We start from the raw sequence: 23,738 nt of genomic DNA on the forward strand, positions 1-23,738 counted from the left end.
GAACTTTACTTGTGGTTACGTCGTATACGCGGGCATTGCGTAAGTGTGCGTGCATGTCGGACCAATCAGTCGCCAGCAAACGCACACATTTAAACATTTGATGTACCTTACTAATACCGATACGACTTCAACACAAGCATGAGCCACTCGCCTTCGTGAATTGCATTAACTGTATATCCGTTGGTAATAGATCTACAGGTTCAGAGGTTTGTCCCATCACCTAAAGCCCTGTATACACGACCAAGGGGCCATGCGCTTAAAGGAATTCACATTCAACGCGTATAAATACGTATATAAAGTATAAATATATTGAATATATTATACACATTGTAATTTACTTTGAAAACAAAATTTTAAAGTGAGCTTAAAGTTTAACTTGACACAGACGAAAGGAAAATGATAGAGCACATGCGGACGGAAATAAAAGTGAAGCCAGTCTATTGTGTGCTTATGTATAGAGAACTAAGGCCGTAATGTAACTTTTCAATTTAACTAATGTGAGCAAATCTAACATTTAGTATGCACAAATGTGATTTGAAAGCTCTGTTCAATTTTGGCATAATACTCCTGAGTCCAAATGACACTTAAGTTAAATATCGAGCGTGGTTACGATTATTGTCAAGTTTCATAGAATAATAGTTACGTCATTTTCCTTTGGTTTGTTATTTATAGAAAAACCTATGGGATGGTTTTAAAAAATATGGTGCTGGCAGATCTGCGTTACTTTAAGGAAGATAGGAGGGTGCCCCGTCGTTGGCGTCCTAATTTGACGGGGACAATATTTATGATAGTCAAGTAAATATATCGATTATGTAACTTTTAAGATTTTAAGAATAGTAATAATTACTTCAGCTGGGGGAAAGATAGATGGAGAACGACCAACCTTGATCTTTTTAGTGAAGCATGATCCTGAAAGTTTTAAGAGCTCCTTTACATCATATGAATTTCTTATAAAATATCTATCGCCTGCGCAAATGAACGTTTGTATTGAGTATAATATAAGCAAAATATCTGATTTAAAAAGGAGCTTCACAAGCATTGAGTTTTCAAGTTCTCTAAGCTACATAGACTGCTGGCCTTGGCGTTTCTCTTGCAAAGTAAGAAGTACCTAGTCAAATCACTATATTTCAAGTACCTAGTTTTACTCGAATTTCAGTGATCAATTAATGTATGTACCTACCTACCTACTGTGCCTGAAAATTCAAGGCCAAAGTCGACGCAGCCATGAAATCGGCTTCTTGGATTGGCTTCATATTTTGGCTGGTTTTACCATATTTTCCGTCTATCTTTTTCCTTTGATCCGAGTAAATAACTTTAAATAGTGGGATATCTATACTCGTATGTGGTTTGAGAAACACTGGTCTTTTCGTTATAGGGCATAATAAGTCGGCACCCAAAGTGTTAAGTTGACTCCCAAAGTATTTTGTTGAATGTTTTGTTACGAGCGAACGCGACGCTGTTCAATATATTATATCCTTTTATGTAGTAATAAAGTTTATTCATATTAATACTTGTATTGTTTTATTTAACTACTTATATTATCTACTACTAGATAGGTGGTACCAGTGACTTCGACAAAAAGCTGCCTGTCTGGCTCCGCGATGCAAGCTATCTCTGTATAACGTCAAAATGGTTCAACTGATGGGCCGCCAGACAACAACAAGATCGATTCCCATTGACATTTTAAGAGAATAGATATGGACCATTGATTTGGATAAGGCTAAGAGCACAGAGTACTTTGCTAAGAGCCAGCGCAAGCCAGACCTTCGTTATCTTAATAGACTTGCATCCAAGGCAATAAATTAATTAAAAAAAAGGACCGTCTCATTGATAGTTGTCACTGTCAGCTGTCAGTTTGACAATAAATGTCGTTTCTCGTAAGTCGTATGGTCGTATAGCTTTTGCGAAATTGCGATCGGCTTTTTGAAATAATTTCCAATTTCTATAAATAAATACAGTGCAATTAAACCATATTTAATTCGTGCTATGAACTCTATTCTTGTGTGAAAGTGATAAAATTATATATTTACAAATCTGGATGACAAAACAATGATTGCGGCTTCTGAACCTTTGGTTAGTAACTTTTTCATTTAATTCTATAGCAATTTCACTGTTATATTTCTTATAATGCGTGCAACTATGTATTTTATTATATAAAGTAAGTTATATTCTCATCGGTGCATTTCAAAACTTTTCCGCTTCAGATGTTTTAGAACCATTAGAACCTACTCTTTTTATTGATATACTTAGCAAAACTTTTTTGTTTACTGTGTTGTGTATATTTAAAAATACCAAGGAAACACCACTTATTTACCAATTCAATGATAGAATAAAGGATGAATATATACCTACTTAATATCTGAAATAACAAATATGTATATGTACTAAAAAAAAATAATTCACTTTTTTAAAACACTAACTTTACCATTCTTCCCTAGCAATACTGTATACATAACATATTATTCAATATTATTCATTCATTCATGTTATTTTTTTTTTTATTTTTCATTTTTTTTCATTATGATTTAAGGAGTTTGTACCGCATGGAAGAACAGTATTAGCAAAGCACCCCGGTCAGATATACCGGTCGGGACGCAATGCATCCGCATCGGAGCACTCACTGCTGTATAAACTGAGCAACTTTGCCATCAAGGATGAGAGCCTGGTGGAGGCCAGGGATGAGCAGGAGTGGTGGACCATCAGAGAGGTGTACTATAGAGCTGATGGTTAGTTCTTGTAAACTCCTAACTGTATGAGCTGAACAGTCGGGTTCATAACACATGTATTACCTTACTAGTGACTGCCCGTGGCTTCACTTCTGTGGGAATTTTGTAGAATCCAGCCTTATTCCTTGAATTTCAGCTATCAAGGTCCAAGGGTTTAGGCTGGGCATCTATGAGTCAGAATTTTTCTTATTACAGTACAACCAAATTAATAATGCGCATAGAAATCTTCGTCACTGTTTGGCAACGGTCGTATGATACACATGATATTGACTCCTATTTGTTTATAACAAGGTGCAAAATGCAAGTGCATTGTTTAGGGCTCTTACGATTCAATGATTCGGGTGTTTCTGGGAATATGACGAATTTTGCACCTTGTTATAAACAAATAGGGGTCAATATCATGTGTATCATACGACCGTTGCCGAACAGTGACGAAGATTTCTATGCGCATTATTAATTTGGTTGTACTGTACATATTACTAGATGTCAGATGATGTCCATGTACTTTGTACCACATGGAATTAGTTGGTTTGAAAATTATGTGGGAACTACTCGATTTTCCCAGTCAAAAAGTGGTGTATATGCAAGCTATCTCTGTATTAAACATCTATGTTGGCGAGTGAAAAGCTAACAGACAGACAGACACACACAATTTAGCATTTATAATATTAGTGTTTTACTTAATAATTGATATGGATATGGATTTAGATTTCGAAACCTGTTATACTATTAATGCACTTTTATTTCAAACATTCCAGATATGAAAAACTCACTTCAAGAAGCCCAAAAAGATCCAAAATGTGAATACACGGACTCATTCCGACCGCCAAGTCGGTTAAAAAACGATTTTAACATATCTATAAAATCTGAACTTATGAGCGGTATGAGACGTGATGACTTACCATCTGCTGGACCATCCAGGGGAGGCAGTGCTAATAGTTCTAGCAATATGTCGAAGAAATTTAACCTTAACTGTAGTCAGAATAAGAAACCAAAGAAGAAGCCGTTAAATCCTAAAACGGATTGCTATTATGAAGAGGAGTTGTATGTTAAAGGATGCACTGCTGTTTGGTCCAAAGGTAGGTATTGAATCAAGCAGCCTTTTACTTCCAAAACTGGATGCAAACAGACCTTTTGAAGAGCGTTTGACCACACACAATCCTTCTCCTTTCTCATCCATCCACTTCCCGACAGCTTCTTAAGTTCATAGTTCAGCAAGCTGGAGGTTGTTCCATAGTTAGGTAGGTATTCGTATTAACGCAATTTAAAATCGCCATAGTGAAAATACGAGTAATACCCGAAAATAATAAGAAAGTGCAGTCGCGACGGCATTTTCGCAAATGTATTCAGCTTTAGATTTTTTAAACGGCCAAGTGCGACTCGGACTTACGAACCGAGGGTTCCGTACCTTGTAAGGATATGTGTAATTATTTTGTTGCTTAAATTATTTTCAATTTCAAAATATGTTTGTATGCGTGTGTTTAATACGCGTTGGCGTGATCCATTTGAAATGCAAATATTATGAAGCACGTCACACTGCGCAGCGCGCGACGTGTGAATAATTTGTAATTTGAAAGTGTGTCTGTATGTTACCTTTTCTCAACTGCTGAACCGATTTTGATGAAAGGCAGAAGGTTACTTGCATCCTGAACATACAGTATTTTAATTTTTATTGTGGATTATCCACTTGGAACCCTAGTAGGCTTACTAGCCTACTAGGGCTATGCTAATAGTGTTTTATTCCCACAGGTTTGATCTCATCACCAGCTACTAAGCTAACCGGGCCTGAACATCGGGAAACCATCGCCTGTTTCACCATCGAAAACACCATCAAACACGCCGCCTTCGTAGACTTCCATGTCGACATTAACAACACCATGCTCATAGACGCTCTCAACTCACAGATAGGCGATTTCAAAAAGAATATAAAAGTAGAAGATACCACAGAGCATATAGAAAACAAAACTGTACCCTCCATACTTCTTATAGACAGCAAGTGTATGAGAGTTTATGCTACAGATGGTCGAGAATACATAGCAAGCATTCCGTTCCAAGTTAAAAAAGTATGGCCCATGAAATACGGCGTATTACTCGAAAAAGATGCAACACCCATACTACACAATTCCGTACTACCTTCTTCGTTTCTCAAACTAAACGAATCTCATAATAGTTCATTTTCAAAATCCAGAAATTGCCCTTTCAGTATGAGCGCTAGATTACGTCAAGAATCAATTTCAGGTTACGACCAAGAATATCCGTTACCCACATGTTTTTCTTTGACCCATCCGTTAGATGACGTTATTCCAATTTTGATGAAATCTTCCGCGCAGGGTTTACAGTATTACAACGACGGGGACTTACAAATCATTTTCGTTAGTACAGATCCTAGTATAATTCTGCTATACGATTGGAAGTTACAAACTCATTCGCTGTGGAAGATTCGGAAGGCTGCTCGGGAAGAATGCTTAGCAATGTGTCCAAATGTAAACGCCACTTTTAACCAATCCTGTGACTTCGTTGGAAGTCCGATGCACAGTATGAGGAACCCCAGTTTTAATAGCAGCCCGTATCATTTGAAAAAGGGTTCGGAGACACCAAATCGGTCGAGGCATAACAGTCCAATGGCCAATGTGTTCCACCAACAAGGTTTATCGCCACACTCGTCGGTTGGCCAAGCTAGTTCTACTACAATAAATTCCAATACAACAGCCAATACGCCACCCTCTTTGCCTTTATACCCAGACATTTGTCTCGATCATATTTGGACTGATAGCCAAGTTATAAGAAGAGATCCAGTTGAAAGTCCTAATGACATAAAAGCGTTTTTACATACGGATTTGGTTGGGCACGATTATTTATGCTTTATGGTAAAGGTTAACGGGGTTACGAGGTTACAAATCGTGAGGTTGCAGAAATCTCACTCTCACGGGCAGTTGTCTAAAACAAACATCATAGTGGGGTCTATATCCTCGGTTTTGGCGAAAGATGCAGTGGTCTTGGACCATTTGAAGATGATCGCCTTGATTGACGAAACTGGGAATATTATATTGCAGTCTGGCAACAGCTTTGTAGGAAAGGTAAGAATAGATTTATTTTTACATTAATTGTGTGTCTGATGGATTTTCCCATCATTTCCTATTTATCTCTTTAAAGATTCATATTGTCAGCGTATTGAAGCAAAATTCTAAATATTTCTGTTTTGTTGATGATGACCTTTATCTCCACCACATAAAACACTTTCTACCAAAAAAAGATTGTGAGTTCGTTATATAAGGAACTCCAGTGCAAAATTTCTTCCTCAGACTCACTAGAATATGTTGCGTGTTGTCTGTCAATATCGGACGTATCTGTAAGCCGCGGCGGACAGCCGCGACAGATAGATCTGGATAATAACATGTACACTTAACTGTGCAAACTATCGGACGTAAGGACGTAATCTGTCACGGCTGTGAGCCGTGGTTTACGGATACATCCAATAGTTAGAGTTTTTGATAATATGAACAAAATCAGATCCAAATAAAGATGAAAACCCCCACAGTTCATAGAATAATGAGATTTCCGCTTGTCCAATAAATGTTTCAATCCTTTCAGGTCCACGTAGGAGGTATTCTGGCCAGACTAATTGACTCCCCGTACACCAAGCAGTCAACCTTCCAATCGCCATTCCCAAGACGCAGTAGCTTACTACCAACCCGATGCGATGCGACGTCCTTTGACGACTCGGCTTTACACTTGCTGTCCCCTGTACTGCATTCTTCTGTTTCTAGGTTGGAACCAAAGGAAAGCTTAGGCAAGTTTAAATAAACGATTGAAAAAGCGAGAAAAAGATATAGCGAATTCTTATTAGCTTTCTAGTGATTTTAAGGGCTTTATTTTGTTACTTTTTTACCCCCAACCCAAAAAAAGGGGTGTTATAAGTTTGACGTGTGTATCTGGCTGTAGCATCGTAGCTCCTAAACTAATGAACCGATTTTAATTTTTTTTTTTTTTGTTTGAATGGTGGCTTGATGGAGAGTGGTCTTAGCTATAATCCAAGAAAATCGGTTCAGCCGTTTGAAAGTTATCAGCTCTTTTCTAGTTACTACTGTAACCTTCACTTGTCAGGGGTGTTATAAATTTTTAATTTATACTTGTATTATTATGATAGCTGTCAATATGATCCGATTATGTAGGGATAGCAAAAAAAGTATATTTACGAAAGAATCTCGAATGAAAATGATTCAATCCGAATGTAGCTCTTCGACTGCACTGATGTCTGCATCATTCTTAAAGTAACGATCATCATCATCATCGTCACAACTGCTTTCTGTATTTGGAGGAAATTGGTGTTTTTTTATCACCAGTGTTTATAATGCTTATAGTGTTTATAATAAATTAAACTATAAACACTACCGTCATTTCGAAAATTATAACTTTGCCCGATTTGTTCTCGTTTCGTTTCACGTTCTTTATCTCTCTAGATGTCAATTGTTCTAGGTTAAATACTGTGCTTTCGGTTTTTATATGTAATTAGTGATAATTAAATAATGTACAATTTTGTATGCCAAGTGCATTTCAAATGTCAGTTAACACAAATATATGAAATACGAGCTGATACCCGCGACTTCGTCCGCGTGGATTTAGGTTTTTCAAAATCCCGTGGGAACTCTTTGATTTTCCGGGATGAAAAGTAGCCTATGTGCTAATCCAGGATATTATCTATATCCATTTCAAATTTCAGCCAAATCCGTTCAGTAGTTTTTGCGTGAAAGGGTAACAAACATACGCACACACATACATACACACATACATACACACAAACTTTCGCTTTTATAATATTAGTGTGATAGTGTGATGGCGAGTGCATTCTCAGAATATAAGTTTTAAAGGCCTCGTTATAAAGGCCGCTTCACACAACAGGTATACGCAGCCTGTGCGACGCGGCCGGCGCTCGCGTTAGCGTTCGCTCGGAAGCTGGGCAGTTGTATCGCATCGCGCTGCCCGAACATGTATGTTCGCCGCTCGTCACTAGATGTTGCGCGGCCTTTACCACTGCTCTGCCCAAGGACATCACTATGCAGGCATGTATTCGATTTAACAACCCTTTACCAAAAAATTATTATATAGTGTTATGGAAACAGCTAAATTGTCTTTAAACCTGGTCTCTAATATTAGACAAGAACTTGGGCCAATGAAAAACAAATCTTTGTCAACAACTTTTTTAATGAAATTATTTGCTTGTAACTGCTAGATTTAATTTTGTGTTTATGTCTTTAAAAATATGGTCTGATAATAATAAATAAACAACAAGTTGTGATCAATAATATGGTCAAATGCTGACATTAATCTGCCTAAACATTAATTAATCTAAATGTATGTCCTCCTCTAGTACAAAGAAAAATGTGGAATTTTTCAGGTTATAATAAAATGGTACGGGGTCCGAAACGCTCCAGGCACTCAAGATATAACACCCGGACAAGAATGGACTATGTTCTCTAACCTAATACTATCCTTAATCGGCTACGACGTAGAAAGGCTCTCTCAAAGCCGACAGAATGAGGAAGAACAAGTTGAAGTGGTCACTAAAAAGCAGAGAACTTCCAGCGATGGTACCCAAGACGATTGGGAGTACCTCCTCAACTCCAAAATGCACAAAACCATTGGCAATTCCCTCGCAAACATGCTCAATCTCCACCAAATACAATCAGAAACAAGACATTCAAGAGCAAACGAAAAAAAAGATGAAGACGAAAAACCTTCACAATTCAACACGAATTCGCTACTTTTTCCTTACACAGTACAAGTTTTTTACGCATTCCATTTACTATACGAAGATTTGAAGCTGAACACTCTATTATCAAGCGATTTGAAACCCTTATCGGAATTTTTGTACCAAATATCGAAAGATTTGTGTTTGGAAAAATATGTAAATCATTATTGGTTAGATTTCCCCACAGATTACAGTTTAGAATACGATGAAAGTGATAGTCAAATGAATGAAGCGATCTTGAAGAAATTGACCCAACCTAACTACTTTAATACAGAGCCGCCAAATATATTTAGTTATATTGACTGTATGTTGAAAGATGTGGATGTTGGGTACTATCCGTTTATGGCTGAGGTGAATCATATGTCTCGTGATATTATCGAGGTAAGTTACTCTCTTTTCTCATACGAAGTGTCTGGTATACAAAAATTCTCATATCCGTTCATTCTGCCGGATTTTGCTCACAATTCTACCATAATGATGACTAATTACCTATTTAATAATGCCACCTTTATTTCAGTTGAATAGGTTGAACAATTTAGTAAGTGTTAACTTACATGTTAAAAATGACGGTTGCAAAACAGCTTTTCTGTTTGGTGGACATTTCCGGTGACGAGAAGTGACGTATGCATGTTTTTTCCGTCCAAAAAAATTCTGTGTCACTCTCAAGTTGCAAGAAATTTTACTAAAAAATCCTGACTGATTGTATAACAAATCCCAAATCAAATAAAGGTCGCAAATTCTGGTCCCTAGTCTGTAAGTATCGATCTTGGAACTCCCTTTCTAGAAGCAGTTTTTTATAGGTCCTAGCGACTGTTGGTTGTGGGTCGAGCGCTGGGGTGCAAACTCTCAGCAGCCGGGACTCGGTAACGGCCAGCAGCACCCCGCGGCCCCGGGACCAGTCCCCTCTGTGCACCCCACACGCCAAGGCTGTGCTCCTGGCTTGTGATAGAGGTCAGTAAAATACAGTTTAGGTGACTGCCAGATTCTCCAGGTAATGTTTGTTAGTTTGTAACCATTATCGGTATTTATACAAGTTCAAATTTCTAAAAAGGTTTGAAGCACAATTGCTATCGAAGTATTTTTAGCGTCGATGCAGTTAACAAAGCTTTGACTGGTTATAGAAGAAGTCAAAATATTTTTTTACATGCCTTATGCAAGGTAAGTCATGGCTCTGTCCAAAAAAATCTGGATGATACTGACAAGATATTCCAAATTTACTTTTTTTAGTAAGCGACCTTTTCTTGACTATTGAGTTTTGACACAAAAATATACTCCTTTTATTTTTAGTTTTTACTATACCATTACCATTTTTAATACCATTTTTCTCCTTCTGTCTAGGTATAACTCCTCGTGACATAGACAACCTCCCGCCAGCGTTAGCCCTGGTCCTAGTGACGATATTCAGCCGCTGCAAGAGCGAGCCGCCCGTGGACTGGCCGGCGGAGGCCTACACCCTGGTCATGAGGGAGGATCTGGCGCTCCAAGCGGACATCGCTGACACCATCAAATCTGCTGACGAGTATATGGAGTGTAAGTCTTCACCTTCTATCCAGGCACAGACAACTCCCGCCAGCCCTGTTCATGCTGATGATATTCAGTCATACTCTGATTTCAATATTTTTTACTGACTTATTTAGGATAGTTTTTCTTTTTTTTTTGGTGAATGCCCGAGATTATTACTAACAACTTGTTATTTTACCTGACTGACTGGCCTAGAACCGGACCTAAACTGACATGTTTGAACCAGATCGGATCTCACCGGATCGGATCAGACTGAACTGGTATGGTCTGGTCCAGTACATTCCAGTTGTACTGTACTTTAAAAAAAATGCATAGAAACACCTCCGTCGAAGTTTTTTCTGTAATTCCTTTTATGTCTGTCCTTTTACAGCTCTAGCCTTAGAAGTATTAGAAAAGGAAACCGCATACACCCAACTACCGAATCCAGGCGAGGAACCTCCACATAAGAATGACGATGAAACCAGTACGGGGATGGAACATCTAAATACCAAACTGTTGAGCCTTTTGTACCCACGGGACCATCGGTGAGTCGTTCCGTATACTTTAGTTTTTTTTAAAAGACAAAACATGCGGAACAGCAAGGAGTAAACGAGGTCTTGAGCCGCCTAAATCCAGCGGCTTTCTGCGACTCGTTCGTTCTCTCCCTAGCATTAAGGTTGTCTGGAAGAGATTGCTATTTAGTGATAAGACCGCCTTTTTTACCTACATTTTAAGTTTTCTTCTTTTTTGTAACCTGTCATTTGTGTTTTGTGGTACAATAAAGTATATAATACATACTCGTTTGATGTCGTCCATCCACCCAGTGGAAGGTCTTCCAACGATGCGATTTTCGGTGCGACATCTATAATATGTTTTTCGAACTATGAGTATGTACCCTGCCACTTCTGCTTCGCAACCTATTGAGCTATGTTAATTAATCCGGCTCTCCTCATTTCTGATTTGATCACGTAGAGGAACTCCAACTTCAAGTATAGAAGCTGATTCACCGTTAATTTATAACATCACAATTTTTCAGAATGACGGAAGTGTTCAACCTCCTCCAGTCTTCCATCCCAGTGACGATCAACCTAACCCAGCGACCAGAAGTGTCAGATCACGATTTCATTGAGGAGCAGGAGAAACACCTTCATGCTATAAACACCAGGACTATGGCGCTGCCTGTTGCTAGGTAGGTATTCTTTTTTTAGGGTTCCGTACCTCTAAAGGAAAAAAGGACCCCTTATAGGATCACTTCAATGTCTGTCTGTCTGTCGTGTCTGTTAAGAAATCTATAGGGTACTTTCCGTTGATCTAGAATCATACAATTAGGCATGTAGGTAGGTCTCATAGCACACGTAAGGGGAAAAAATCCAAAAACCGTGTGCCAGGAATTAAAATAACATGTCCTCACGCACGACTTGGAGTTACCAAGTAGCGTGCTTTTGATAATCCGAACTGTTTCTTTCGACAGGGGTATGGTAACCCTTCGCAGCCTGCCCTGTTCACCAACAGAACCGTTGACTCTGCCAAAACTGTGCGTGACCGGCCGCGGTCCTCCTCCGCGCTGCAACACCATCACACTGGGAGGGGGAGACACGCCCCCCCACTGCCTGCTGTGGCCCACCTTCCACAACGGGGTGGCGGCGGGCTTGGCGCTGGTGCCCATGACCGGCACCAGCATACACTCAAGCTGGATCATCTACAACAAGCCACGGGTGAGTGTCTACCGTGTCACTTGGGGGGGGGGGGGGGGAGGTTAACCAGTGGGTTAAACCCCCTCTCAAGTAAAGTCGCCTCGTCTTAAAAATTCTCTTCCTTTTTTTAGAGCTTTAACTATTTTGCAAAAAAAAATTGTACGTGACTGGCTGACTACCCTTCATAATTTTGGTAAAAGTTTTGGTAAGTAGCATGTTTCATTAGCAAATATTTTCTTTCAGGGCACGCAGGATATGTCTACGGAACACGCGGGATTTTTGCTGGCCCTGGGGCTCAATGGGCATCTCCGGGATATGCCGTTCATGAACAAGTACGAGTACCTCGTCAAATGTCATGAGATGATTAGCATTGGTCTGCTCTTGGGATTGGCTGCTACTTATAGGGGTAAGTGAGCATCGAGTGAGCAGGACAGAAAGACAGATCGGTTTGAGTGAATGAATAAGAGAGAGAAGAGATAGGGAGAGAATGAATTGAAATGTATCCGGGGATGGACATAGGCTTATACTTTGTGTCCCGGATAATCAAAGCGATCCCACGGAATTTTCAAAACAGAATTCCTCGTGGATAAAGTTGCGGACGTTATCCATTTGGTATATCGATAACTTGCATCCCGTATATGGATATAGTTACTTTTTATCCCGTAAAACCGTAGTTTCCTTAAGATTTTGTAAAACCGAAATCCACGCGGACGAAATCGTGAGTCATCCAGTTGCTTAATAATGGAAAGTAATGATGAGGTCTAAGTTAGAGCGCGCTGGCCTAGAAGGTGCCTACCTTAAATAGTGGTTTTGTTCAGGTACAATGGACGTGCAAGCCACCAAAATGATGAGCATTCACCTGGAACCTCTGCTTCCGCCCACGTCCATCGAGCTGGATATTCAGCAGGTAAACCAAAATGTTCTCCAAAATCTTCACAAGTTTTTACACCTGTGATTACTATCAGTATCATTATCTTTTTAACCCCCGACCCAAAAAGAGGGGTGTTATAGGTTTGACGTGTGTATCTGTGTCTGTCTGTGGCATCGTAGCTCCTAAACTAATGAACCGCTTTTAATTTAGTTTTTTTGTTTTAAAGGTGACTTGATCGAGAGTCTTCTTAGCTATAATCCAAGAAAATCGGTTCAGCCGTTTGAAAGTTATCAGCTCTTTTCTAGTTACTGTAACCTTCACTTGTCGGGGGTGTTATAAATTTTTAACTTACACTTGTTACCTTCTTTTTTTTGAGTCATTAAACTGGTCATAAGTGTTACAACCATTGATGTTAAAGTTAGATAAGTAATAGTCTTACATTGCATAAATGTGATTGCAACCTTCTAGAAACAACCACAACATATGTAAAAGAGAAGCTGAAACTACATCATTTATTTTAGGGGGTGCAAGTGGCAGCGCTGCTCGGGGTGGGCTTGTTGTACCAGGGAACGGCGCACGCGCACTACGCACAGGTTCTGCTCAACGAAATTGGTAAGTTAAGTCTGTGAAAATCTTCCAGTTTAGCGGAAATGTTTCTTCGGCGGGGAGGGGCAACACACGCACAACAGACGGAAACGTTTAAGTGCGGAAACCAGCCCAGAGAGAAGAAGAAGCGGAAATGTTTCAAAATTTGCAGCGGAGTCCCGCTGGATCTGTTGCTAGTCTGATCCTGCATAGTAAAATTCCAATCCCCAATCCTTATAAAATTTAGTACTAGCTGACCCTGACGCTCTAGCGTCCTGGCTTCGTTTGAATGGAATTTCGGAAAACCGGTGACGGCATATAATTTCCAAAAATCCTGAAACACGTATTTCTTAATTTTTCCCCCGAAAGTCCAATCACCAATTTTCATTCCCCTTAGAGGTGGGATTCGCTGAAATCTTTTTCTTAATAAAAGTAACTACATACTATCAAAATTTCAAGTTTCTATCCCCAGAGGTTTTGGCTGTGTGTTGATAGATCAGTCTGATTTTAGCTTTCAACTGTTTTATGTTTCGGTTTTTGGGCTGTAACAGGCAAGCCACCAGGTCCAGACATGGAGAACTGCGTAGAGAGAGAGGGCTACGCTCTAGCAGCCGGCCTCGCACTGGGTTTGGTGTGCTTGCGTGCTGCGTCTACCGCACCGCACCTCGCGCACATTGCGCCGCAACTGAGGACGTACATGCTCGGCGGAGACCGACGCGTCAACGGTGCGTATACTACTACCGGGGCTCTCGCAGAATACAGGGTGTAACCAGAATGCTAGCAAAAACGAAGACTGTTGATAGTACTGATGATTACTGTTAAGATACCATAAAAAAAACTACGAAAAAAATTTGAAAATCCTGAATTTTTTAAAGTTCATAATATATTGCAAATAAAACATTTGACTGACACTAGAGGTCATCGAAAGTTCCATAAATAGATCACTTGAAATCAATGCCACTTCGTAGGTAGGGCATTCACCCGAGTTTTGCACGCTATACAATGCGGGTTTGAAAAATACTAAATCACTAAAACTACAAGATAAGGCAAATGGAAAAAACATCTTAGATATAGATGTCTAATGAACATTGCTCCTATAAGTTGTACCTTCTGCCTAAATGCTTTATTACCATATTTTTTCTGTGGTGTTTTCTATATTGCTGTAACATAACGTTTTCAGGGTCGCAAAAAGACAGATACAAGCAAGGCTCATTCGCAATCAGAGAGGGTGGTACAGTAAACTTGGACGTGACGTCACCAGGCGCGACCGTAGCCCTAGGGCTCCTGTACCTGCGCTCCAACAGCGCAGCCGTGGCCGAGTGGCTTAAACCCCCAGCCACGGCATATTTACTGGACTTCGTACGACCAGATCTGCTCATGCTAAGGGTTATAGCTAGAGGTAAGTGTAAAATAAATCGGTCAAGTGTGAGTTGCATTCGATCAGGAAGGATTCCGTACCATGGTACAAGAAATAGCACTATTAAATTTCTTCAAAATTTTATAGCGGCCATTTTGAAATTTTTATTATTTGTTGTTATAGCGGCAATAGAAATACTGACGGACGGATGGACAGCAAGGTCATAGTAATAGGGTCCTTAAAAATAAGCGCCTAATTGAGAACTTCCTTCTTTTTTGGAAGTCGTTTAGAAATCGGAACTACCCGCAATTTAGCTTGAATTTGGAGTTTAATCAAACTGGTACTTTGTCTGTCACAATCGTGTGTAAAATACTCTTTAAGTACTCTCCATTTACTTATTCTCACTCTCGAATCGTTAAAAAAGAGTATCTGCTGAGTTTCTTGCTAATTATTCTCGTAGCGAGCAATCTGAACCAGTAGTAAATTCACTTGATGATTCAAAGCTTTTATGACAGTTTATTTGAATAAAAATCTACTATGGCATATTATTGTATATTGAACACTTGAAAAGAGCAACCGCCGAGTTTCTTGCTGGTTATTCTCTGTAGGGACGGCATTCCGAATCAGTGGTTGATTATTTTGACGATTCAAAAGTACTTGTAAAAGCTTAATTTGAATTTATTGGCATTGTAGGTCTGGTGTTATGGGACCGTATAGATGCGAGCCAGGAATGGATCGAGGAACAAGTGCCGCCAACCATCAAGCCGTACTGCTTCGTCAAACCAACTGAAGACAACATCGACTATGAGGCTATGAAGTATGTTTTGCACTTTTACCATTGATGTAAAGTTGAGCGATTTGACTATCTACAAGATTTGACCCGAAAAATAAAAACAATGCCATTATTTTAAATTAGATGATGCCTGCGATGTTCGTTCGCGTGGATTTAGGTTTTTTAGAAATCCCGTAGGAACTCTTTGATGTTCCGGGATTAAAAGTTGTCTATGTCAGTTTCTGGGATGCAAGCTACCTCTGTACCAAATTTTATATAAATCGGTTAAACAGATGCACCTTTAAGAATCCCGTGGGAACTTCTTGATTTTCCGGGATAAAAGAAGCCTAAGTCCTTGTAGTTAAGTCGATATTTCAAGCGCGAAGGCATTTGCTTAAATGAGCATATTTTTAAGTCCGTATTTTTATTTCCAGCCAAGCATACTGCAACATAATAGCGGGGGCGTGTTTCACCCTGGGGCTAAGATTCGCGGGCTCCGGAGATGAAGACGCGAGGGATGCTGTGCTGCACTTCGTGTCTCTGTTCCTGCGGCTCAGTAGTAGAGGGGTGGCGGAGTTGGCGGGAGGGTCCACGTTCGAGGCGTGCACTTGTATATGCTTGTTGGCTGCTGGGATGGTGAGTGATTTACTGTGTCGGGTGTGCTTGCCAAACGTAACTGCCAGATCCTTTTTTTTCACGCACATGCAAACTGTGGAATCAACTCCCATCGGCGGTGTTCCCATTAGATTACAACATGGGGTTGGTACATTACACATTCAAGGGGCGGACCAACAAAATCCTGAAAAGCCGGCAACGCATCGGCGGTTACTCTGGTGCTATAAATGTTCATGAGCGGCAGTAATCACTTAACATCGGATGACCCGCCTGCTCGTTTACTCGCTATTTTTTAACCAACTTCCAAAAAAAGGAGGAGGTTCTCAATTCGTCGGAATCTTTTTTTTATTTAAAAAAAAACTGACTTTCTTATCAAATATTAATATACTAATAATTAAATATTATGTATTATAAATGCGAAAGTGTCTATCTGTCTGTGTATTACCTTTCCACCATTCAACTACTGTGCATAGTATCGCCAAAATCTGTTATTTGGACGAAAGTCTATTTAGCCAGTGATATTTATAAGTATACCCAGCACTTATACCAATTTTGGAAGCCCCCCTTATTTTATAAAAGCTGCAAATTTCTCTGCGCATTTTCCCCAATCAGCGTATCGAATCAGCGACTATGAAATTTGGATCATCACAGATTTTTCAATCGTCATATTACTTTTATCTAACGAATAAATTTAAGGTTTTGACAGGTATAAGAAATCTGTCAAAATGTCAAATTAATTACTCAGATAAAAGTTAGAGAGCTCCTGAGATGAAGGATAGCGTAGAGTTTGGCTTGTTTTCTTTTAACAGATAACGGCTGGCAGAGGGGACATCCTCGTTCTGCGAGCTTGTAGAAGGCTTCGGGCGCGCCTGCCCACCGCGCCGCGCCCCGCGCCCGCCGCCCCCGCCCCGCCGACACCGCTCACGCACGGCGCGCAGGTACAGAATTAAAATGTTTATGTTTTCAAATAATTAAAAAAAAAAAACATCAACTCGAAAGCGTAAGAAACAATAGTAATTCACTAGACATAAATGTAAGTAGTAGTTAGGTACATCCACTCCAACCGCGCTGCCGCTGAAGTGAAAATATTTAGAGCAAACTAAGCTCTTGCGAGGTCTCTTTCGAGTTTCGTTTTTCTCGATTGTAAATTTGCCGTTTTTGATCCTAATAATTTTTTATCCATACTATTATAAATGCGAAAGTGTCTGTCTGTCTGCTACGTTTTCACGGCTCAACCGCTGTTGAACCAATTTTAACGGGTACAGAGTTGGACATACTTTTATCCCGGAAAATCAAAGAGTTCCTACGGGATTCTTAAGGGGCTATCCGTTTAACCAATTTATATGAAAAGTACAGAGGTATTTTACGTCCTGGAAATTGGCCTCAGCAACTTTTTATCCTGGAAAAGCAGAGAGCTTTTCAATAAATTGATTGTAATACCATGACCAAATCATTTAGCTTCGGGAAAGCAGCCATTAAAATTTCAGTGTGTATAGTTTTTTAATGGTTTGTCCACAAGATGGCGGTACACTGCACCATCGGCCTGCTATTCTTGGGCGGAGGTCGGTCCACATTGTCCAGCTCGCCGGAAGCCGTGGCGGCGCTCATCACCGCCTTCTTCCCCAAGTTCCCCACACATACCGAAGATAACAGGTCAATATATTATTTATTTAAAAAAACCCGGCCAAGTGCGAGTCAGACTCGCGCACCGAGGGTTCCGCGCTCGGGTAATTTTTCCGACATTTTGCACGATAAATCAAAAACTATTATGCATAAAAATAAATAAAAATCTGTATTAGAACATACAGGTAAAGCCCTTTCATATGATACCCCACTTGGTATAGTTATCTTATTTTGAAAATTGAAACACATTTTAATTTTTTTTAATTACGTAACCACAAATTCACGGTTTTCGGATTTGTTCCTTTACTTGAGCTATAAGACCTACCTACCTGCCAAATTTCATGAATCTAGGCCTACGGGAAGTACCCTATAGGTTTTCTTGACAGACACGACGGACGGACGCACGGACAGACAGACAGACAATATTTGTACGCCGCTACGGCTAATGTGTTGAACTTTGTAATAAATACTATCATTTTTTGTAACACACATGCATAATAAAGAATTTCTATGTCATTTTTATTATTGATTGTAACGCCATGACCAAATCAATACTCGTCGAGAAAACGACTATTAAAATTTCAGCGAGTCCTATTACAGATATCACCTGCAAGCATTCCGTCACCTGTACGTACTAGCGGTCGAGCCGCGCTTGATACTACCACGGGATCTCGATACTGGGAAACTCTGCTATGCACACATACAGGTAACACTTTATTTATTTATTTTATTAACCCCCGACCCAAATAGAGGGGTGTTAGAAGTTTAATGTGTGTATCTGTGTATCTGTCTGTGGCACCGTAGCGCCTAAACTAATGAATCGATTTTAATTTAGTTTTTTTGTTTGAAAGGTGGCTTGATCGAGAGTGTTCTTAGCTATCATCCAAGAAAATCGGTTCAGCCGTTTGAAAGTTATCAGCTCTTTTCTAGTTACTGTAACCTTCACTTGTCGGGGGTGTTATAAATTTTTAATCTACACTTGTTTATTATAGGAAAATCTACAGCGAAATATTACAATAAGTTTTTTATAGGACATGAGATGGGTCTGCCCGCGAAATCCAAATTAAAATTTGGTTTTCGCAATTTGTAAACTAATACGACAAAGTAGGCTTATGGCATTTTAATTGCGCCAATGGCAGTATCATCCTCACAGGTTTATTTAAAAATCTTTACTTGAAAGTATTCATTTTAAAAAAATTGTCAAAATAATGAGTTTGAGATGAGTTACTCACAAATTAGTCGATACTATAACTAATTTCTTCACCTCAGAAAGACCTCTATTAGATAAATTATGTTTTCAAAAAACATTCGATAAACATAGTTTCGTTCGTGATTGGTTGGTGACTCAAAATGGTTAACGCTTACTGAGCTTTTTGTCTTTGTTATTTGTATGGAATTTTGTAACAAAGAGAGCACTATGCTAACTTCTCTGGATGGATATAATATAAAGGTGGGTGTTTCAATGAAAAGCGCAGCTTCGCTTGAAAAAGTCTGCTTTTGTTTAAAAGCGTCCAAGCAAACTTAAAGCAGATTTGGTTCAGACATTTTGGTCGACCGAACTTATGCTTTAAATACTACAATTGAAATACGACCTTGGGATTTGTATATAAGATTCAGTTTCAAAAAGTGCTTCGGCATTATTGCTATAAGCCTAATAAACTTTTATGGAGACCACTCTTAAAGGCTTATCGAAACTTGTTGTAGGTGATAGACCTTCTAGGCACAATGGAAGAGATGAAAGCTCCCTGCATCATTCCAGAGTTAAATACACTGAGAGAAGTGAGGATAAACGATCCCCGCTACTGGCCCATCACGTTCCATAGAGACCACAACTGGGACCAGCTCAAGTGAGTACAATATGTTTGACCACCGATTTCAGTTCTGGACAGTTTTGGTTTTATCTTAGTTTCTATAAAAATTCGCTGTAAATTATCTAGAATAAAAACCGCCAAGTGCGATTCGGACACACGCGAATGGTTCCGTACCATCTTACAACCTATGTACTTTTTAAGTTTTGGGGTTCCGTACCCAAAGGATCCAAACCAACAAACAAACACACTTTCGCATTTATAATATAAAGTAGTGATTTCTAACACTTATGTATTTCAAAGTTGACTAGTTTTTACCCAACTACGGCAAAGCCAAAAGTTATGATTTTGGCAGTGTACATTATGTATGTATATTTTCCCTTATATTCAAAGTCAAAGTCAAAATCATTTATTCAAAGTAGCTACTATTGTACTCTTTTTGATGGTCGGAATAGTTATAGTGGTGATAATTAATTACGGAAACTTAAAACCAAAGGTACGAGGGTTCCGAACGCACCCAAGTCTGAGAAGAGCCCACAACGAACTCAGCCGGTTATTCTTTTTTTTATATCACTTAGCAAAATCACTTATGCTTAGTAGAACTATCAAAGCTGATTGGCAACTCATTCCCAAGCTTTCGTATCATTTAATTCCTTTACATCCTTCCAGAACATTCCTTGACTATACCTGGTGCGTGGACATCAAACAACGCGCGGGCTGTCTGTCATACTTGGACGACCCAGAAGGCTTCCTGACAATATTGGCCCAGACTTTGACCCTCGACAAGTCCAACATTTGGTCCACGTCCACTGAGAACATAGACCTGTTCACCAACGACGAAAAGGTCAAGAACTTTGTCAAACATTACTTGGCCAAGGATATGAATAAGAGTAAAGGTGAGATGCTGACTCCATTTAATTATTTTTGTGGTTAAAATTCTGTAGGCGTGACTTGAGACTAACTTAAATCTTTTTCGGTTGAAAATAACTGGCCAAGTGCGAGTCAGACTTGCGCACCGAGGGTTTCGTACTGAGTATTTTTTCCCGACATTTTCCACGATATATCAAAAAAATTTACGCATAAAAATAAATAAAAATCTGTTTTAAAATGTACAAGTAAAGCCCTTTCATATGATACCCCACTTGGTATAGTTATCTTGCTTTGAACATTAAAAATACTAATTATTTGTTCACATGAACACATTTTAATTTATTTTTGTGATTTAACCACAGATTCACGGTTTTCGGATTTTTTCCTTTACTTGTGCCTGATAAAATCTACCTACCTGGCAAATTTCGTGATTCTAAGTCAACGGGAAGTACCCTATAAGTTTTCTTGACAGACGAACAGACAGACAGACAACAAAGTGATCCTATAGGGGTTCAGTTTTTCCTTTTGAGGTATAAAAATCTATCTATTTTTGTGCCCATATTCAAGCAAATAAAATATTTGTATCGTGATCTTCATAGATATTTGCGGCGACTGCCTGATCCTGCAGCGGAGGCGGAAGGGCGTGAAGAACGAGGCGCTGCTGCCTCGCCAGTGCGTGTGCCGGAAGTACAACAAGGACGAGCAGGAGTACGTGCAGGGGCTCAGCATGGTGACGTACGAGTGCGTCGTCAGGGACATTATGTGCGCTCTGCCCATTTGGACCACTTTTCTGAAGGTGAGAAATCTTTAGGGTTCCATAGCTCGAACGGGAAAAACGAATCCTTATAGGATCACTTCGTTGTCCGTCTATCTGTCCGTACGTCTCCGTACGCCGTGCGTTTTCCTAATAACACTTATTGAAACAAATTATGACTTTTATATGAATATATTGACTGAAAACTTATCATGGTGAAGTTAAATTACTATGCTTTTAATTGTATAGTAACAATAATATTTTTCTTTTTCTTTACAGATAATAAAAGCGATGAAAACGGAACCAACATCATACCACACGTGGCAAATAAAACTCCTTCTTTCACAAATAGAAAGCCACAACAAACGGGCGGCCACCGAAATGACAATCGACGGAATAGAACCGAACGAACCGTTAATATCCACCGAATTCACGCTCGCTATAAAACAAAAAGTCGCGCAAATCTATGACAAATGGGAGTTAAAGATAACGCCATATTTGAGGAAATATTTGGGTCCGGTTATGGGCCCAGGCGCAGGTTACGGGACCAGGAGTTGTAGACAGGACTTGTTCGGTGAAGGCGTGTCGAAAGGTCAAGAAGCGGACACGAGGAGGGTAGTTAGTTCGTTCCTCGTGTACCACTCGCTGAGCCGGGGCGTGTTGTCGGACGAGCTGACTCTGCTGCTGAGCGACAAGCTGAGCCTGAGCGCGGATGCTGTGAGCAAGCTCTGTGCTCTGCTGAGATGATTGAGGTCACTGACCGGGCGGGTCACTCGGTCTAGGTGTCGCGGCGATTGCGTGCACGACTGGTGCTAGGCGCGGCGCTCATTGCTGCGGGTCACGACACCTTCCATAGATCACAAAGTAGTAATAATGGTAGAAAGAAAGAAAAAACGTTTATTTTTTTAAAGCTGTGCCACACATTACCAGCTATACCTACGGGTTAGGTTATCCCAGCGCCTCTAATACTTGAGCATTAAAGTTAAAAGACCTCAAGCAGAAGCAGCGCCGGAATAAACTGTGTCATGTGTGGCACAACCCGACAAAAGGTCCCAAATCAGTATAAATACCTTGTCCAAACACAAAATCATACAGCGCTGGTTTTCAGCCGAAACCCTGATTCGGGTAGCGCCAAGGTATAGGTTTTAAAGGTCGTGACCTCGGTATTAATTGCAGTAGGGGGTTTTAAGGGGCTTTATCTCACAATTAATTACATTAGTAAGAGTTTATGATTCGTTAACCCATCATAAATTACATTGTTAGAGGTTTGCTTGGGACACTAATGCGATGGGCTCAAATACCATACCGTAAAGTCTGCGTCGTTTTCCTCATCGTTGAAGATCGTGTCACCTTCCATAAACCGTAGTGGTAGCCGTAATCGCCTTAACACCGATCGAACCCGGCGGTATGTGTGGATGCACCATCGGTCATCATAAATCACAATGTTTAACTTGGGATAATAATATGAACGAATTTACATTTCCAAAGTCGGTTACCCATCCAGTGATCGACTCTTAGGTACTGCAAGCACGCCTTAAAAAAAACTCCAAAGCACTACAAGCTTGCCTACTGCGCAGGTTCAATGTTCAGTTTTTTTCTGGCGCCAACTACCGTTGAGGTTTGGATCAGGAAACACGTACAAAAGTAAAATTAAGTTAAATTAATACTAGTATAGGATTCTTTTTTATAACAATAAGCGTGTAAAATTGTAAATAATATTATTAAAATAAATTGTATTTAATTAATGAAATTGGTTTTTTTTTCTCATATTAAAAATTACTAGCTGAGCAACTTGAGCTATTTAGGTTTTTAAGGTCCGTGGGAATTGATTTTCGGTGATAAATTAATGTCTCTGCGATACAAGCTACCTCTTTACCTTGGAGACCTGTACCAACATTGGATAAATAAGGGCTAATAAAAAAGAACTAATACTATTATACATGCGTCTGTCTATCTGCCACTGTTTTCATTGCTTCTGAAAATTGAATAGTGGCCGAATATTTTTTAAAACAAAAAACCGTTTTTATAGGTAACCGTAGGTGATTAGGTTCTGTGGGAGAAACTGAGTGACTGGCGTATAATGTAGGTAGGCACCTATATACAACTCGATGCATAGACATGAAACTGCTTTGCATATAAGTTCTCTCTAAGATGTCGACTGTACATTCCGACAAGGTTTTTTTGGCGCGTGGCCAAAATCAGAATTAAAGCCGCCACCAAGAGAAGTGCACTTACTGATATTTTGCTGTATCGGCATAAAGCGTCGACTGCGCCCTCACTCAAGTGCCAAAAGAGCCTTGTCGGACTGTAAGAAGGAAGAATAGTGACAGAAGAGCGTCTCTCTCTCTCTCGTCTGGCTTTACAAAGATTAACCAATGTCAAGTTTGTAGTTAACAAGTTAGTTAAACTATACAAATATGGACCCCGTCTGTGCCGGCGCGGCGCTCGCCGACACACGCACGACACCAAAAACACTGTCCAAAACGGCAGAGCACGCACGCCAGCTAACACCAATACAGACGAAGTCAGGAGAGCGTAGACAATAGGTTTGGAGAAAGACATTGACAGTTATGACTACTACAGATTATACTATGTAACAGGTTTTGAGAGATTTCATCGGGATCTATAATAGGAAGCCTAAAGCCTCATTCATACGAGAGTTTTTTACGTCCGTTAAAAAAGCGTTCGAATAGAACAAATGCATTTCCAAGTATCTGTTCACACGTTAACGCTTTTAATCGCACACTGTTGTATTTTCAGCGCAATGCCGAATTTAACGCAACGCTTTTTTAACGCTCGTGTGTATTAGAGCTA

At 39.8% G+C, this 23,738-nt stretch overlaps 1 protein-coding gene across 3 annotated transcripts; it reads left to right on the forward strand.

Annotated features, from left to right (window-relative positions):
- The first annotated feature begins 1,874 nt into the window (after positions 1-1,874).
- LOC123873114 (anaphase-promoting complex subunit 1) lies at positions 1,875-22,459 on the forward strand. Of its 3 annotated transcripts, none has more exons than XR_006797605.1 (27): positions 1,875-2,073; positions 2,531-2,726; positions 3,485-3,805; positions 4,476-5,803; positions 6,318-6,516; positions 7,626-7,786; positions 8,122-8,856; positions 9,276-9,426; positions 9,814-10,005; positions 10,367-10,520; positions 11,012-11,164; positions 11,447-11,690; positions 11,913-12,075; positions 12,488-12,576; positions 13,062-13,152; positions 13,677-13,850; positions 14,306-14,524; positions 15,176-15,299; positions 15,689-15,890; positions 16,679-16,807; positions 17,389-17,522; positions 18,093-18,198; positions 19,197-19,339; positions 19,970-20,196; positions 20,770-20,966; positions 21,204-21,787; positions 21,842-22,459. XR_006797605.1 is itself a non-coding variant. In XM_045917822.1 (26 exons), exons 1-26 carry the CDS (start codon positions 2,050-2,052, stop codon positions 21,669-21,671), a joined length of 6,324 nt encoding a protein of 2,107 aa, XP_045773778.1. In that variant the 5' UTR covers positions 1,875-2,049; the 3' UTR covers positions 21,672-22,459. The 3 variants fall into 3 exon arrangements, 1 of the variants encoding a protein (XP_045773778.1); XR_006797606.1 differs by having other exon boundaries at positions 21,204-21,788; positions 22,101-22,111; XM_045917822.1 differs by having other exon boundaries at positions 21,204-22,459.
- Positions 22,460-23,738: the final 1,279 nt, after the last annotated feature.

This window comes from Maniola jurtina, chromosome 16 (genome assembly GCF_905333055.1).
Source record: "Maniola jurtina chromosome 16, ilManJurt1.1, whole genome shotgun sequence".
In the NCBI taxonomy this organism is placed as follows: Eukaryota; Metazoa; Arthropoda; class Insecta; order Lepidoptera; family Nymphalidae; genus Maniola; species Maniola jurtina.